Source organism: Panthera uncia, chromosome D1, assembly GCF_023721935.1.
Source record: "Panthera uncia isolate 11264 chromosome D1, Puncia_PCG_1.0, whole genome shotgun sequence".
NCBI lineage: Eukaryota > Metazoa > Chordata > Mammalia > Carnivora > Felidae > Panthera > Panthera uncia.
In genome coordinates this window covers 25,563,951-25,581,742 of record NC_064808.1, presented here as the reverse complement: position 1 = coordinate 25,581,742, position 17,792 = coordinate 25,563,951, and the positions used below count along the sequence as shown (strand labels likewise).

Below are 17,792 nucleotides of genomic sequence, written 5' to 3'. Positions count from 1 at the left end.
CCCGAGGAGGAAGAGGATGCCCCAGGACAAAAGCTCCTGCAAGGCCCTGGGACCTGTGCTGACAGAGGCACCCCAGGGAGATCTGACGCCCAGCCTGTCGCCTCCCCGCTGCCCTGCCTCGGCACCTCCCCGACCCTACCCCAGCAGGTGTCCTGACTGCCCCACCTCCGTGCTCTTGCTCTCCGGGTCATCTCCTGTCCCGGGAGTGCCTGTCCCATTGCTCTGTGCTTCATCCCCCTGCTCCTCCCAAGGCAAGGTCCTCCTGGCTCTGGCTGGGCTTGGACCCCTCCAGGGGACCCCCTCTCCCGCCACTCCACCTGACCCGTCACCAGTCCAGGGCCACCCGGCCTTGGGGTTGACCTGGCACATCAGCCTGCCCTGTCCTGTGCTGTCATCTCGTGGGAGAGCATTCCACCCAAGCCCTCCGCTGTCACCGCGCCTTCCGCACGCTTCCGTGTGGCCTTCCAAATTGCAGTGCCGTCACCTCCATGGCAAGGACTCACAAGGCCGCGTCAGATAAACAAACCGGACAGTGCCTTGTGGCGAAGGGCCTGGAGTCAGATGGCTTATAAGCCCAGCTCTGCTCCTTGCTAGCTGTGTGACCTTGGGTAAACCAACTTCTCTGTACCTCAGTTTCCTCATCTGTAAAATGGGGATAATGATAGTACGGACATCACAGGGCTGCTGTCAAGATTGAATGAGTTCATCTGTGCAAGGCGCTTTGAACAGTGCCTGGAACATAGCAGTGAGCTCTATAAATGTGAGCTCTTCAGAGCAAAAACAATAAAGCAAACAAAAAAAAACAAGTTAAAGTCTATCTAAAACTATAAGTCACTTCCAATGCTTCCTTTTCCAGCTCGATTTTACTCCTTAGCACTTTTCACGAATATGCTCTGTATTGGACGTTTCTATTTCCTAGCATGTGTTTGTTTGCCTGCTACTGCCACCAAGGCGGCGGGTTCCACGGGCCTGGCACGCGGGAGGCGCACGAGGTGCCCTAAAGCACGCCCTCGTGACTGACGCCCAAAGCTGGAAATCCAGCTGACTCCTCTGGACTTTGTCCCAGCCCTGAGCCATCTGGGACAGCCTCCAGCCCTCCAGACAGTGGAGGCAGAACCTCCGTTACAAGGGTTTTCCAAGGGGTGCTAGGAAGGTCTTCGAGCTGACGTCTCACCAGGAACAGGCAGGGCGCGATTTGGGAGGCCGCCCATTTGTCAGCAGCACAGAGCTGAGCGGCTCTCAGGTTTGGGACAGAAGGACTGGGCCACCACCCGGCAATGACGAGGCCCCGACTCTGTGCCCTACGCCTGGCTAGCGGAGCTCTCCGCACGCACCTGGTCGTCCATAGTGTTCACCCCGTCCGGGCCCAGGGCCTCGATCGCCTGGTTGATGAGGTCTGTCCTTCCGCAGTTGAGCATGCGGAAACCCAGGTCCTGGTTGAATTTTTCGGTAGCCGCTCGGGCATCCAGCCTCCGGAAGGAGCTGAAACAGCACTCGGGTCTGTGCAGAAAAGACCCACAGGTGTGTGAGTGTGACCACGTGTGACACTTTTGGCTAGGACATCGCCCCTCAAGGAGACGTGGCACAGCTACGCCAGGCTGAGTGGGGGGATGACAGGGCGGATGGGAAGGACGGGAATCGCTATTGGATCCGCAAAGAATGGCCTTGTCGTGCGCCATGCTGCCAAGCGTCCATACTTCAGTTCTTCTACACACACGACACAGAAGAGCTGTCGTGTCAGGGAACCAGGTCCCATCAGGAATAACCCACCAGGGGTTCAGCCTGAGGAGGAAGCAGCTCCAGTCGGGGTGTGGACTTGGCAGTGAACTTCCTGCAGGGAGAAGGCTGCACCCGGCCTACGGGATGGCCACTGTGGCCAAGTTCCAGTTCCTGGCTCTACGCCCTCTCTCCTGAAGGCCTCCCGAGGAGGCCCAGAATTACCAAACAGATGGTGGAGAATGGCCCAGAAGCCCACTGCCATCAAGCCATCCTACCAGGGAGGGTCACGGATTAAAAACCACGTCTACAAGAGGGCGCGGGACAGGCTTCCCATAGGTGGCTTCAGCCTGGAGCCCTGGTTGGACCGAAGTGTGGAAAGTTCACATCCCAGAATGACTTTGGGAATTTGCCGTGGAGACAGAGGAGGCTATAACTGGGGTTGGGGCAGAGGGTCAAAAAAAAAAAAAAAAAAATGCAAGGCTCTCATAGAACAGTAGCCACAGAAACCATTCTTTAGACAACTTTAGGAGACCAGTCCAATACAAGATGGCCATGCTGGGAAGGAAATTAAGGGCCACGGCTTGGGCCATATAGACCTGGGTTCAAATTTAGGCAAGGCCGCTTTGCTAGCTGAGTTTCTCCATTTGTAATATGGGCTTTACAGCACCCCCTTCTCTAAAGTCGTCCTGAGGCCCAAGATAACACATGTGAAAAGGAAGGGCTCAGCCCAGCGCCTACACCGGGAAGAGTTCAGGAAAACAGTGGCAAATATAGGAACAGAGAAGAAGAGGGACCCGCCTCTGCTGCTCGTGCCCAAATATCCCAAAGAGCCAGACTGTGAGAGCTCTCCTGTCCAAACCCAAACGCGTGTCTGCTCTGTGCACCTGACCAGCGGCTTTAGAAGATGAACCCAGAAGGCAGCCAAGGTCGGGAGTGATTAGTTCTGACAGGCGTGGTCACGCAGGGGCACCACGGTGGGGGGATGGGGGGGCCCTCCCAACCTCCAGGAGCGGGAGAGGCGAGGGAAGCCCGGCGCGGAGCCCAAGCCCTTCAGCCTCACTCCTCCCCAGGTCCGTACTTGAGCTGCCGGGGCTCACAGTCCAGGCCGGGCAGCAGCAGCCGGGCGGCCTGCCGGATGTCGCCGCTGTCCACGGTGAGGCTGCGGCGGTGCTCCGCGTAGGTGATGGCCACGCGCATCCACTCCATCAGTGGCGGCAGCAGCATGAAGGGCCTGTGAGGCAGCAGAGAGAGAGGGTCAGGCCGGTGGGGGGCCCCCTCCCACGCACGCTCGGCGAACGGCTGTAGAGGCCGGTCACCAGTAACCTTCAGGCTGAGAGGTGTGGAGGGGGCTGGCTCCCTCTCCTCGCTGAGACCCCAGTGTGTCCCATTCCACAGACACTGTCCTGGGTCGGGAGAAATTCCCATCATAGGCCACGTGTGGAACTGAGGGCCTGAGGTGACCAATGAAACAAGGCGTTTGCCGGTGCGTCAAGTTGGGAGCTCCCATCCCCCCTCCCCAAGGAATTCAGATGGGGTCTCCGGGTCTCTGTGTGCAGAAGGGAGAGACTGCCTCCCGGGTGGTGGGTGCGTGCAGGGGACAGAGTCCAACAGACCCGGGCGGGCCCCCAACCCAGCTTTGCCGTTAGCAGCTGTGTTCCATCACCACAAACACAGACTGGGCCTGCTCCCTGCATCTGTGAGATGGGGTAACACCTGCTTCTCAGGGCTGTCGTGAAGCTGTGTCAGATGATGTGGATCACACTACACATGCATAGTTGATGTCATTCCTTCCTCAACCTGCACCTGGGCTGAGGTGGGCCCCACGTCACTTCCTATGACAGGCCAGAGCTGCCTCCGCTCCAAGTCCTACGGGGAGGAAGAGTCTCGGGGCCCAACACGAAGAACCCACGGCCACAGTGACGTGGGGCGCAAGGTGGAAGCAGGGAGAGACTTCTGCTCCTGAGGCCTCTGAATTGCAAACTCCAGGGGGCACCATTCCCAAGGTATTCCCTGTGTCACCAGGGGGCGCCATGCACAAGGCATGTGACTGGTGCCCCGGGGCATTGGGCAATACAGCTGCACCTCCACGCAGGGTCCTGCCCTCTCCCTGCCCCAGGCCCTCCCACCCCCATCGTGCTGGATCTACATTTCATCCCAGAGCGGCTTTCCTCCTGTCCTGCCCTCCTGTCCTCCGTGAGTTCTGGCAAGTCTCCCATGGCGAAGACCTCCTCGGGAGACCACTTCACAGTCCAGTGGATCTCACTGCCGCGGGCGGCCCTGACAGCCAGTTTTCAGCTTTATGACTCGATGGACAACCAGCCTGCTCTGCCCACAACATTCCTTGCCTGGTCACAAGGGTGAGGCAGCCCTGGCGCGCTGCCCCTTGTGGCTGTTCTCTCTAATGACAGCCTGAGTCCACCTCTTGTTCCTGTATGTGCTCCCCGCCCTCCTGATGCCACCGCACCCCACGCCCTCCGACGTCCTGGGCTCCTGGAGCATTAGGCCTCTGCTGTCACCACCATCTTACTCCTAGACATGCAGAGAGGTACTGTGACCTGGAAAAAGACTTCCATTCTCCTTTTTCAGTCACTAAGTCAGTCGACTGCAGGGAATCAACGTTGAGACCCTCAGATCTCTGGTCTCAGGTTTCCGAATGCTTAGGATATTGTCAAAATTTTAAGAGCTTCTCTCATTGAGGACAAAGGATGCTTTTATTTATTTTTAAACAAAATTAAGCCGGATGTAACCCTGCAGGTGGTTACCTGGGAAGCTATTTTGACATTCTGGGCTCTGTCATTTCAGAAAATGTATCAGGGTCCAAGTGTAGTAACTGCAGTGGTGAGGACGAGTTACGGGCTGGGGAAGCCTGGCTGGCCCTGGCTTCAAGGGTGCCCTCACCCCAACCCATTTCCAGTCCTGGCTCATAACATTCACCAGGACACAGCAGACCAGCAGGCACCTGTCCTTCCTACCTCCTCAAGAGAATGAATCTGCTCGCGCCTCGGCCCGTCTAAATCCTGTTTACCCTTCAAGGCTCAGTTCCAGTGCCACCTCTTTCCAGAAGCCCTCCCACTCCAAGATCCAAGATCCCTTAGAACTTGCTCTTCCATCATTGGATATGTCTCATCTTCCTGAGTAGACTCTTCTGCCTCAGGACAAAAACGATGGCTTGCTCATGTCTGTGTACTCCCAAATATCCCCAGCATGGGACCTGAATGTAACAGGTCCTCAATAAACGCTGGCTGAATGACTAAAAGTATGGCCGAGCTTCAGGAACTTACTACGATGTGTCTAAGTTTTTAATTCTGGACCAACTCCTATTTCTGCCCAGAAAAGAATGGCATGTAATTTTCAAGGGCACAGTGTTGACTTGCTAGAGTGGGAAAGCCAAGACTCTATGGAAGAAGCCTGTAGAATGTAGGAAGAAACAACAAGCCATTTGTGCACTACTCCTCTGTTTATAACAATTTTCTTGATTATATATGCCCATTTGAATTCTCTGTAAATATTCTTGGATTTTCCAATTTTTACATTGCAATGCTAGAAGGCAAACTCAGAGACATGTTTCTATATATAACAGTCCTTTGGATCCAAGGGGAAGGCTTTATCTAAACCACCAGCATTGGGACTGAAGTATAAATGAAAAGATAGTTCATGGATTTGCCAGCCATTCTTCCCTGTTGTGGCCAACAGCCAAGACCAAGTGCCAAGTACGGTCACTGAAGCTCCAAGTGGCATCTCCCAGCTGCACTAGGGGAAATCCAAGAGGGAACTTGGGGAATCACCAAGTCTAATCAGATGGTGTTATGATTCATATGCTCTGTGCCTCTTAGAACTCAGCACATGAAAAAAACAGTATCAATAACTTTGGTGGGCAGGTATTGGGGATTGGCTCATTCAGCCTCCATTTTGCTGTCTTTGTTGGAGACATAAAAAGCTGAAAACTACACTTCCCAGACTCCTTTGCAGCTGGGGTTCTGGATGCAAATTAGGTTTTGCCATTAAGATGTAGTTCCATGAGATCTGGTAAATGGATGTGAGACAGAGGCCATACTTGTGCCCCCTTTGCCTGTTTCTGGTAGCAAGCCAGGTCATGAAGCATGAGGTCTATTTTTTCTTTTCTCATACAACATTCCAGTGTCCATTTTCCACCTTCCTGAGTGCTTCAAAGGCAGTGGTAGTGTTACTGAAAGTGATGACAGAGATTTCTTGATTGCAGCTTCAGTCCTGAGTTGCATTTCCAGGGAATGTCTCAGAGGGAGCAGTCCCCTTGGTTGGATGAGTTCGGTTTTGTCCTTGAGCCTGATCCTTGAGCCCTTCTAATGATTCTGTTGGCATCTAATTCCCTGCATTAAATCCCTTCCTGCTTAAAATACCTAGAGTGGTTTCTGGTTCCTGAATTGAACACTGGCTGATATTCTCAACACACTGAAATCCTCCAGGGTTAAGAGTGTCCCTCTGCCTCTGGGGTAGTGGCTGGCATCCACCTGTCCACAAACAAGGCGGTACCAGCCCCCAAACTGACCTCTTCAGGCTCTTTTCCTTGGCCTACCCATTGACCCTGTGGTCCAAGAGAAGATAAAATGACAAGCAATTCATGGACTTAGTAACATCCTTCCTTTAACCTGTGTGTTCCAGGCTCCTATTTCCTTTCTGGTAATTTCATCTAGCCCACTGAACATGCTGAGAAGCTGGCCTGTATTTCTGGACATTCTGGAAAATCCCTATAAAAACTCCCATCTGTACTGGCGGCAGCTACATCCTAACTGCAGGGTGAAAGGGCTCCAGAGGAGCAAGGCTAGGAATGACTGACATCTGCATTGTCCTCAGGGTCTCCAGCTTTTATCCCTCCCAAAGAAAAAGGCTGTTTCCCTCCTCTTGCCATTCTTCTACGCTGAGCTTGGCCACAAGCCTTTCATGGCTAGGGCGGGCATCTGCTGTGCCCGAGGCAGGGAGAGGGGGCAGGGCTGAAGGAACCCCCTTTGTGCTGCCACTCTGTCGCCAGGTTTCTCCCTCGCTGGGTCCAGTACCTCTCAATAGTCGTTCTGGAGTGTTCTGGTCACAGGACGCCCTTTGTACTCTTACAAATTATTGAGGCCTCCAAAGAGCTTTTGTTTATGTGTGTTATCCTACCACTATTTACTGTATCAGAAATCAAAACAGAAAATGTTAAAACATCTGAACATGCAAGTTCACATCCCCCATCAGCCATCAGTGATACTGTTATCACACGTCACACAGCCTCTAGAAAGCTCCCCTGGACATTTGTGGGGAAATGAGAGTGAAAAGGCAAATAACCCCTTCTTATTATGAAAATAATTTTGACTCTATAGACTCCTGAAAAGTCTCAGGACCCCAGGGGTTCCCAGACCACACTTCGAGCATCACTACCTTAAGACAAGTCTGTTCTTGGGCTGAGCATGGGGCTGGGATTCTGCCTCTGGCGGCACACGGTCTGGCCATTTCCACAATCGTGTATGCTTTGAATGCACCTGCCTGGCCCAGCGAACTGAGGCTCCTACCCCCTGCCCCGCAGTGTCCTCACTGGGAGAAAGCCTCCCTGTCCTGGAAGCAGGTGCGTTGACTCTAGAACCCGGGGCAGATCAGTATACTCTTTGGGCCTGTGTTCCTATTAAAGAAGGGATGTCAGTAGCTTCTAGATGTTTTCTCCATTGTGAGCATCTCTTTTGCGGTCTCCTAGACTCCACATGACAATAGCTGTATCTACTCTGCAGTGATCAAGTCTGTGGGTTCTAGAGAGGACCTCCTGGGTTGGGATCCGGTGTCCCTCCCAATGAACTCAATCATGATCCTGCCCAAGTTACCCCACCCTCAGCCTCAGCTGTCCCATCAGCAAAATGGGTATAGATAATAGGACCGCCTCACAAGAAGCATGTATGCGAAGTGCTTAGCACAGCATTTGGCACACGCCAAGTTCTCAGTAGAGGTTAACTATTAGTACTACGTTAGTATCTGCTGATAGAGAAAACACATACTAGCAAAAAAGCCTCTAGGAATCTGGTCCTACTAAATGCCTCAGCCGTGGCCTTCTTCAAGTCCAGCCAACTCTCCCCTCCCCCGGCCCTCCAGCAAGTATAAACACGCAAAGCTTGCAAAAGCCTGCCAGCAAACTGCCCATCACCCACTCCGTCCCAGCTCATAAAACAGACAAAACAAATGCAACCACCATGTTGAGTGGGATCCGGAAGCTGTTTCTGGCAGTGCAGGTTCTGGGCCTTGGCAGTCAAGGATCTCACACAGGGGATGGGGTGACAGCAAGGGACACAGACTCACGAACGTGTGAGGTGGGAGGTGGGCATGGAATTACCGCCAGGGACCTGCACCCCCCTGGCCGCCCCAAGTGCTGTTGGTGGCCTAACCCGCATGAACACACACACATCAGGTGGGGTTGCTGCTGTGACAAATCAAGCCACCTAAAAGGGTCATTGACTGGCAGTGTGTGTCTTTCTGTGCATAAAACAGCCACTACCGTCACCTGGGAATGTTCAGGAAACGTACCAGTATAAACGGGGCTTCTACGTGGAGAGGCTGGGAACTGCCTGACCAAGTCCTCTTAGTTGCTAGGGGAGGAAACAGAAACCCCACGAGGCCAAGTGTTTCATCCAGCAGCAACGGGGAGACCAGATCTACGTGTCATGACTCACTTTCTCCTCATATCTCTTTAAATGAATCATATACCTGAGCCTGAGTATATCAAGCCAAGGATCTCATAAGGCCCTTTGACGGGGCTGGGCCTGCAAAAGCCATTTTTCCCCCTTAAAAAAAAAACGAAAGAGAATAAACTTCTTAAGGCTTGGTTTTAAGAGGTCCCTGCAGCCTGGAAAAAAAAAAACAACCCTGCCCCACTCAGCAAGCATATGATTTATTGGGATTACAGCCCTGTAAGCAGTGTCTTAACAACATGGAACAGGAAACGACTCTCATTTCCAGCTCCAAGCGGGCTCTGTTCTTCCCGGAGGTGGGCAGCGGCCTCAGAGAGAGAGGCAGGTTGGCAGAGGGGCACAGGCCCGTAACTGGTGGCTGTGCGACCCAAGCCCTGGGCACGAGAAAGCCTTGTGCCTCTGTCCCCAACTGGCAGGTATGTCCCCCCTGTGCCCACCTGTGAGGAAGCGGATATGAGCACGCAGGCAGCCCCACAGATGTGCCCACCGGCCGGGCAGGGCCTCAAGACCTGGCCTGAGCTCAGCCCTGGGAAAACCGGGCTGTGGTTTCTTAGCTTCCACTCTTGGCAGGGAGCACGGAGGGCTCGGGTGCGGGCCTGGCTCCGGGGGCCGGGAGGGCTTGGGGAGGTCCACGCCGCCTCAGGCTCGCTCTCTAATGAGATTTCCCCACTCCCCAGTACGCCCAGCCCACCCTGCCTGTGTGCACCCTTAGTACGGGCGAGGAACCTCACAGGGGCCCGCCAGAATGTCTCCCACCCTCAGCCCTAAATTCTTCCCCTGACTTCGCCCCACCTTCAGCTGGGGCCCCCGCCAAGCCGTGGGGTTGCACAGGGTGATCTCCCCGCTGCACGCACTGCTCCCACGTCCCTCCCCGCCGTGCTGTCCGGGCTGGGGCTGCAGAGTGGCACCATCAGGAACCGGCTAAGAGGCCAAGCTTTGTCCAATGGAATGCAGCTCTTCTCTGGGAGAAGGCCGGCTCTCCCATGCTGGCTCTCCCATGCCGGCTCTGAGGCCTTCACCACAGGTTGCCTAAGATTTCTGAGAGCCGCTGTGGCCTCAAACACCAGGCCAAACCGTCCAGGAAGGAAAAACCCACTGCTGTCCCACCAGAGTCAGATGCTACTTGCAGCACAGAGGAAGCAATTCTAGTCCGGTTCACATCTTGGACTAATTATTTTTCTAGAATTGCTTGGTAAACGGAATGGTTTGGCCTAGCTTGGAGTCAGAGCTGGGACCCCCACGCCTATCTTCTCCACCGGCCCCTCCGCCTCAGGACCTGGAGCGGCTGACCCACAGCAGAGTCTCCCCGTGGGGTCAAGGGACCGCTGTCAGAGGCAGAGCTCAGGGCTTTCTGAGGGGGAAATACTCTTCTCTTATTAAAACTCACGTGTTACGGGTTAGAGGTGCTAAAAAGCCCTGTACTTGCCCAGATACGCGTATGGATATAAATTTAGAACACACCAAGTCAGGAGAAGCTGTGAGCAAGTTCTCTGCCTCTTCCCGGTGACTGCCCATCAGGCTCCATGGGAGCCACAAAGTGGGCACTGGGGCGGGAGGCCAGTTGTGTGAATACTGGGGCATCTTGGTTTGGCTCCTGAAAACAGAAAAAGAGCCTCCAGGAAAAAAGAGAGAAACACGAAGAGCTAGCATCTACAGAGCACGCTAAGCTCCTGGCACCATTTCAAGCCCTTCACATCTCTTGACTCCTTCGATCCTCCTCTCTGCGTCACAAAGCAGGTACTATTATCCCATTTTCCACACGGCCAAACTGAGGGCTGGAGAGGTGAAGTAACTTGCCCCCAACCATGCACCTGGGTAAGAGGCAGAGCTGGGATGCAGTCCCTGGCAGTGTCCCCCAGCCCCCGAGCTCCTACACGGTGCCTTCCGCTGTCACTCAGCATAGAGAATTGGCCCTGGTCTTCTACTTTCTGCACTCTTCCTCATCCCCCTCATCTTAGAGGCACAATAGCCCCGTCTTTTGTCACCCATATTGGACCACTTTTGAGGGGAAAAAGGAGTGTCGTTGCCAAGGACGCCGGACAGCAGGTGCAAGCCGGAACCAGCTCAGGCGAACCGAGACATCCGGTCACCGTCATGTCAGGGTGCCTTGGTAAAGCACAGCCCCTGGCTCCCGCCGTCCGCCCAGGCAGTGGGAGGCCTCTGCCCACCCTGAAGCAGGCCCTCCGCACCTGCACGGCACGTACCCTACTTGTCAGGGTCTCACTTGTGCCTGCTTTCTCCCCAGACTATAGTTTCTCGAAGACAGAGACTTCCGCTCACGGGCATGTCCCATCCCTCAGCACAGGGGCCCACGTCAGAAATCTATGAATTGGTAAACGTGTGGCATGTTCCTCACTCCGGGAGGCAAAGCCCTCTGGCTGCTAACGTGTTTTCGGTGGTCTGCTCTCACTCCAGAACTCTCTGCAGGGCTCCAGAGTTCTTCCCAGGGGGCTCCGAGTGCTACGAGGTCGAGGGCATCTGGCCCAACTCTCCGCAGGCAAACGAGCTCGTGAAATGGGGACCTGCTTCGTCTTTCATTCCTGGAGGCTCGAGTCGGCTTGGGTATTGGCAACGGGTTCCCTTCAGAAAAAGAAAATACTTCCCAGATAAAAAGACAACCATTTCACAGGAGGATTTTCTACCCAGGAGCAGTTTCCTGGGGCGGGGCTCAGTTGACTGGGGCTCAAGCAGTTTCGGGGTGGAGGCGGGGCCCAGCTAGGATGTTGTTGTGGAGCCTTCCCAGGGAGGGAGACGGCACATGTAGTTCTGCAGATGTCAGTGTGGCGCTGCGCCTCGGTGGAGGGGACCCAGCCATCTGTCTTTGGTAAGTGGGCCTCACTCCAGGGTGGCATCCGTGTGGGCGAGACGGTGCGGATTCCAGGGGAGCCGGCACACGGGCCGCCACATCTCCGCCCTCTCTCACGCCCCAGGGAGGGCTCCCGAGTGCTGTGAGGTCAAAGGCATCTGGCGCATTTCTCAGGCCCAACCTCCCCGCATGGTGGCCTCATGGGCAGGCAGCGGGTCCAGGAGGCCAGAGTAGCACCCTTCCCACACCCCTGGCAGGGGGCGGCGTGAAAGCGGGCCTCTCTCCACTTCACCGGGGTGTGGCTCCCTTGGCCTACGGGCCACACCTCCCCTGCACCTCACCTAGGGAGCTCAGTGCTGCCATGTGCAAGAGCCCTGCCTGCCTCAGCCGTGCCCGGTGTCTGTGCCGACAAGAGACCACAAACTCTTTCACCATATGGAAGCCAGACGGGCGAGGGCTTCCGACGTGATCACAAACACAGTGAGGGCACTCGCCACCACCCATCAGCCTCTGCCAAACAAGGCAGGCTTGGAAAGAGGCTGTGGCCCCGCTGTCCTGCTGATTTATCTCACAGACCCCGGGGGGGGGGCGGGGGGGGGGGTGTATTTTGTTTAGGGTCTCTGGATAGCATTCCTGCTTGGGTTCAGCAGAGAATAATCACACAAAACTTGCCTCCCCTTCCTCCACGGTCTAAGGCAAAAAGATGACCCATTCACACTGTCAGGTAAAGAGTTTCCAGAAACTTCTAGGAGGAGGTAGGGGTATGGGGCTCCTGAGGCCTGAAAGAGATTAAGGGGGGAATTCCTTGACTGGCAGCTGGTGGCTTTGACCCAAGCCATAGATGGCAGGACACCCAGCCAGTGCAGGCTCCTAGGACTGACCTTGCTTTCTGCACCCACATCCCCACTGCAGCTTCAGGGAAGACTCCGGCACTGGCTTCTGGACAGTAAAGTCATATTGCTACCATCTGTTGAGGACCTACTATGTGCTGAGCAAGCATAAGGTCACTCTGCAAGCATTACCCTCTTTCTAATACAGCCACCCTGCAGGGGAGGTATAATTATTGGTGTGCATTTTACAAATGTGGAAACTGAGGCTTTGAGAGGTTTGGACATACGTCCAAGGCCACATAGCTAGCCAATGGCAATCTTTCCGGCTTCAAAAGGAAAAACAAACACACACAAGATTCTAGGGTCTTTCACGAGACCAAACTGCCACACACAAAATGCTGTGAGCCTGCTAGCTGGCCCAAACCCGGGAGGCAGGCAGGCTGGAGAGAAGGCTCGCCTCAGTGGCTCACCCAGGCCCCACCCGAACTCCCAGCGTCTATACCCACAACCTCACCTCATCAGCCTTGAGGCCCGCAAGGAATGAATGGAGGGCTGGGCCGGGCCCCAAAGCCTCAGGTGTATTCTCTAGACCTCTCGAGAGTCTTTTCCCCCTTGATGTCCAATATTAAAGTAGCAAAGCAGGGGCAAGTCCCAGACGGCTGTCCTGTCCGAGGTGGGGCATGAAAGTAGGGCCAGAAATCAGCCAGACCTGACCGCATCTCAGCTGCTACCCTGTCCTCATCCTCAGTTTCTGGAATGTCAACAGCTCAGCCTTGGAAGCCACTGTTAAGAAAGCAGAGTCCATTCCCTTTAAAGCTGGGACTTCCCAGCACCCAGGCTCTCTGGGATCCTGGCGGTACTGCAGACAAAGGGGATTGTGGCTGCCGTGTTACAAAAACACTCCCAATGAATGAAGCCCCTAGGCCTGGCAGTTCCCAATCTTCTTTTCTGTGAGGCCGGGTGGCCCCAACAATGGGGCAGGAAGTCAGACGCAACAGGCAGCCCCCACAGGCGCTTGTCAACGGCTGGGCCAGGATCCTGTTCTGTCTCCATCCCCCGTTATGTGGCACTGCCACTTCCTTTGTCTGCCCCCCGTCCCTGGCTCATTCCTTGTCAGGGGCTGGACAGATGCCCACCCTCAGGCTGGCCACCCCGAGCCCGTGAACTCATGTCTGCTGGGGAAGAGGCCCCGAGTAGTTGAGGGCGAGCTGCCTAAATCACGCTGGGTGGAAGGGGTGCTGACCAAGAGACCTGGCTCCTGGGGTCTTGCCTCCTCTCTCCTGGGAGGCGGGGGGAGACCCAGCACCCCTGACGATATGAACGCTGTGCTATCGTAATCAGACCTCCCTGCCTGAGCTCTGATCTGCCACTTCCTAGATGTGACCTGGGCGGCCCCTTTTATCCCTTTTAGGCCTCAGTCTGCTCATCTGTAAGTGGGAACAGTAATGGCTTCCTCCAGGAGCTACTGTGAGAGCTAATCAGAGAACTGTGTATGCAAAGTGCTTTATAAACTATAAAGCTTTGACTAGATTCTTCCGGCCCACGTGAAATATATCGAATCACTCCCCAGCTTCCATACTTAGCAACAGCAGTCCATCTTGTGTAGGTGCTATGGGCAAACCAGCACGCAAGGGGCCCGGGTACCCCGCTGACTGTGGAGTGTTTGACCCTCAGTCTGCTTGGTCTTTGAACCAATGGGAGGATGAAATCCAGTTTTTTAAATCCTTGGGTGGTGGGTTGTGATAAACCTAAAGTGTGTACACATCACTGTTCCAAACAGTCCTCACTGAGGCCTTTGTGACATCTGGTCTACTTCTTCTCTGTCGCTCGCCTGGCTCCCTGGCTCCTGTCAGGCCTGTGTTAAAGTAAGCAAAGACAGGGGCCAAGGGGGGGGTACATGGGAGGGAGAACACACACACATGCTGAGTAGATGCGATGTTTAAGTTCACTATTGTTTCTGGATTATTTACGCATTAAACACAATTTCGTTACTTTAGGCCTTCCAGAAAGTTGAGGAAAACAGTAATTATACTGATAATCGCAGCTCCCACATCCGAAGAGCTTACTGTTCACTACTTCCTTTAAATGTATCACCTCCCATGATTGCCACAAAAACCTCTGGAAGCAGATCAAGTCATTTTCCAGCTGAGAAGTTGAGGCCCGAGAAATTAAGTATCTTGCCCAAAGTCACCCAGCTAGGGACTGGCAGGGCAGAGACCCCATGTGGTAGTTTGACGCCAGTGTCCAACCTTTAGGCTCTTTGTCCTATTTCGATAAGCGAACAAAGTATTCAACTGCCTATTGAGTGCCAGGCACAGTTCTTGGTGTTGGGCACAGTGGGAACAAAGCTGATCTATGGTACATTCTAGAGGGTGAGGAGAGGGGGCAGACCATTAAGTAGACAAGTACGGAAGAGCCGGGTAACATCGGGTAGAGGAAGGTGCTCTGAAGAAAAGAAAAAGTGGGTGAAGTGATGGGGAAGGACCAGGCGTAGGAGGAACGACCCCTGCACACGGCAGGACCATAAACAGCGGGGTCTTTGCTCTGCCACTTGAGAGGTTACGTACTGGATGCACGGGTCTGGGGAACACAGGCAAACAAGCACTAATTCACCCAATCGCCATTCTGATTTCTTTTCCTTCCACTTTGGGTAGCAGATGGGAGATTTAATGCACAAAAACGGGGAGAGGAAAAGAGAGAAAAGAGCTTAACGCTGCAAATCTTCTTGAAATGGTATTTAAGGGAACCCTAAGTCAGTAGCAGAAAGCCCTCACTGCCATCATCTCTATTATTTGATAAGAAAACACTTTCGCAAGCTGAGCAAAAGATTAACGAGCCCACTTCTTCAGACTGAGCACACAGCCTATCCGTGGCGCCTATTTATGTGAAGCGCTCGGCTGAGGGGAGACCTCCCCCCTTCTGCATCTGGAGTAGAACAAAGAGGCTCCTCTCCTCTCTTTGTACCTCACTCGTATGGGGGGTATCTCCCCACAACTTGGGGAGTGCCCCTAGGAGGCAGAATCTGGAAGCAGAGGGGCCAGCAGAGGTGACTCACTTCACACAGGGGGAAACTGAGGCTCGGGGCGGGGGGGCTGGACGTGCTCAATCCCAGAGCCAGAAGGGCAGGAGCCGACCCCGACCCTGACCCTCAGGCACCTCTGAGGTTGTACTTCTCCACCAGAGAGCGGCTCCAGCCCCACCTAGACCTATTTGCCTAGATATGCGGTCAGTGAGAACTTGAGAGAACAAAAACCAAATTCTCTCCCCCGAATTCTTGTGTTTCTAAAATGTAGATTCAGTTTTGTCATGAAACACGTACTTTGAAACAACAGAAGTCCCTCTGTGACTTTCGCTGCCCAGGCTACCCAGCCTGTCCCAGTCTCCTGTGGCTGCCCTTGAAGGCCCAGTTAAAAGCCTTGGCTGTTCTGACGCCCTCCCCCAAGTCCGTCAGGCTTCCTGAGATCCCCCTGCACATGGTGGTGGTGCTGATGACAGAGCGTCCCATGTGCTGCTCTCAGCGCTTTCGGTCCATTAACTCCCTCCCCACCAACACCCCTGCTAAGAAGGGACCGAGGCACAGAGGCTGAATGCCATGCCCACTTTGTAAGTGGCAGGGCTGGGACTGAACCCAGGCAGGCTGCGCGGCCCGACGGCCGACCCCACACATTATCACGCAGCCGAGCTGTCTCTTACGCTGTCTGGTGGGTTTCGCTCATTTGTCGTCTCCTGTCTTGTTTCTGCCTCCCTCATTAGGCTGGAGACTCAGGCATATAAGCCATTCTTCATAATTCTCTTAATACCCCTTCCCTACTGAGCAACAGAAATCCAGGGAGAAATGTGAGTTAGTAACAAAAGCACTTAAGATGCTGTCTCTGACTATGTGCCCTATAAATGCTGGCTATGGTTAGCCAGAGTAGTGTCTGTAAGTGGTGGTAATGGTCATAGTTACACGTCAGTGGTAGTCGTAGTGGTTAGGTAAGTAATAGTATTTATTACTAACAGCGATGGCACTTGAAAGTCACACTTTAAGAAATGTCATTCTAGGGCAATGGAGACAGCCTCCTGCGGGTGTCAAACATGTCATCTAAACACGTTTACGACCATTATAATGACGGGGAGGAGGGTGGGCAGCCACCATTTAATAAATACTTGCCGTGCGCCAGGTGCTGAGCTTCGCGCTTCACTGTATCATCTCATTTATTGCCACCTCACCTTCACCATTTTACCAATGAGGAAACTGAGGCCTAGAAACAGGAGCTGACGCTTCATACTGCTGCAAGACGGCGGAGAGGACACCTCCGGGATGACCCAAGAGGCTCCTGGAGTCTTCCTCTTCTTCCCCAGGACCTAAAACCACAGGTGAGCGACTTCCGGGGGAGTGGGTGGGACCCGTGATGGCCGACACCTCTGCTGGCTCCATCGCTTCCAAATTCTGTGCACATACCTGCTGGAAACTTCTTGACTAGCATGACACGGAACAGAGTGGCCAAGAGCTGGGCCAGACACACACTATCTGCTGCCAGGATCTCACCTGGACAAGGGTTTCGACCTGCGAGCAGGCCCTGTAGTCTCAGCAGAACTAACGCTATGCGGACTGTGTTTTCAGATGACTACCAAACTGGTCCCTCGTCCCTCCTGAGCCTGTCTGGTGGTGCAGAACCACATGCCAGGCTGCTCCCAGCTGGGGCGTCGGGGTGGATCTCGGTAGGAATGCCTCTCCTCCCAGCACCAACGCAAGCAGAGAAGAAAGGGCTTCCCCCTTACCCTCAGAGGGGTCCAGGCATCAAGTGGGGAAGGAAAACCGGCCAATCGCAGAAAGCACTGAGCTGGATGACAGGGCCAGGGCCCCCCAGGCCACAAGCCCGGTCCACGATTCATCCTGTACCACGACTCCTGTTCTCCGGCTCTGCCACGCCGCCCCTTTCTGTCTCTCCTAGGTACCGTGTTCTCTCCCACCGCGAGGTCTCTGCGTGCTGTTCCCTCTGCCAGGGACAAATGGTCATGCTAATAATCATAGCAGCTAATATCTGGCATTTACTGTGCCCCAGGTACTGTTCCAGAAGTGTTAGGAACGTTAACTCACTTAGACCTCACACCTTGCAAGTGACTGTAATGACATGTCAGTGGTCTGTAGAACCTAAGCTTTGGAGGGACTGACTGCCCAAAGGCTCTGAAATCAGTGAGTGGCAAGGCCAATCTGAAAGGCATGGTGTTGAATAGCAGTCCCCTCCTCAGATAGGGCTCTGACAGCCGAGGAAATCACGACACCAGACGTTCCCAGGCTCCATCTCAAATCAGGCTGGCTAGGCTCCCACGCTCCTCCTGGCTTAGTGTCCTGAACACCAGGACACTCCCTCCACAAAGGGGCACCGTGCGGGGCCGGGGAGAGGGAAGGGGCTTAAGCAAACACACTGCCTTGTGCACACGTGGCTTGCGTGATTTCTAGTATTCCCAGATATCCCTCAAAGGCCTGGCTTTGCTGCTGCTGCTGCTGCTGCTGCTGCTGCTGCCAGATCAGAGGCACTGGGGATTGCTACCTGCTGAGCCTGGGCCCTCCAGCCCCCAAGGTTCTGAAGCAGAAAATTAGTTCTCCTCCTGTGTACCTCAGCCCCCTCTGCACCTCGGACCGTATCTGTCTCCCTCGTGTGCTCTGCTTGATGATGCTTTCTCCCGGACATTTGCAGGCGAGCTGGCAGATCTCTTGCCGCTCCTGTGTGTCCACACGACCTGTCTCCCCACTTCCCAGACGCCTCG

The 17,792-nt window shown here is 54.4% G+C and overlaps 1 protein-coding gene across 1 annotated transcript in view; it reads right to left on the bottom strand.

The window, feature by feature from the left end:
- ABTB2 (ankyrin repeat and BTB domain containing 2) overlaps window positions 1–17,792 on the bottom strand; it is a 61,163-nt gene that overhangs the window by 18,398 nt on the left and 24,973 nt on the right. The window contains exons 5-6 of the mRNA XM_049639751.1: window positions 2,798–2,950; window positions 1,335–1,500 (exon numbers count right to left, since the gene is read on the bottom strand). Of these exons, the coding sequence (XP_049495708.1) occupies window positions 1,335–1,500; window positions 2,798–2,950 (319 nt within the window). The remainder of the gene's footprint in view (window positions 1–1,334; window positions 1,501–2,797; window positions 2,951–17,792) is intronic.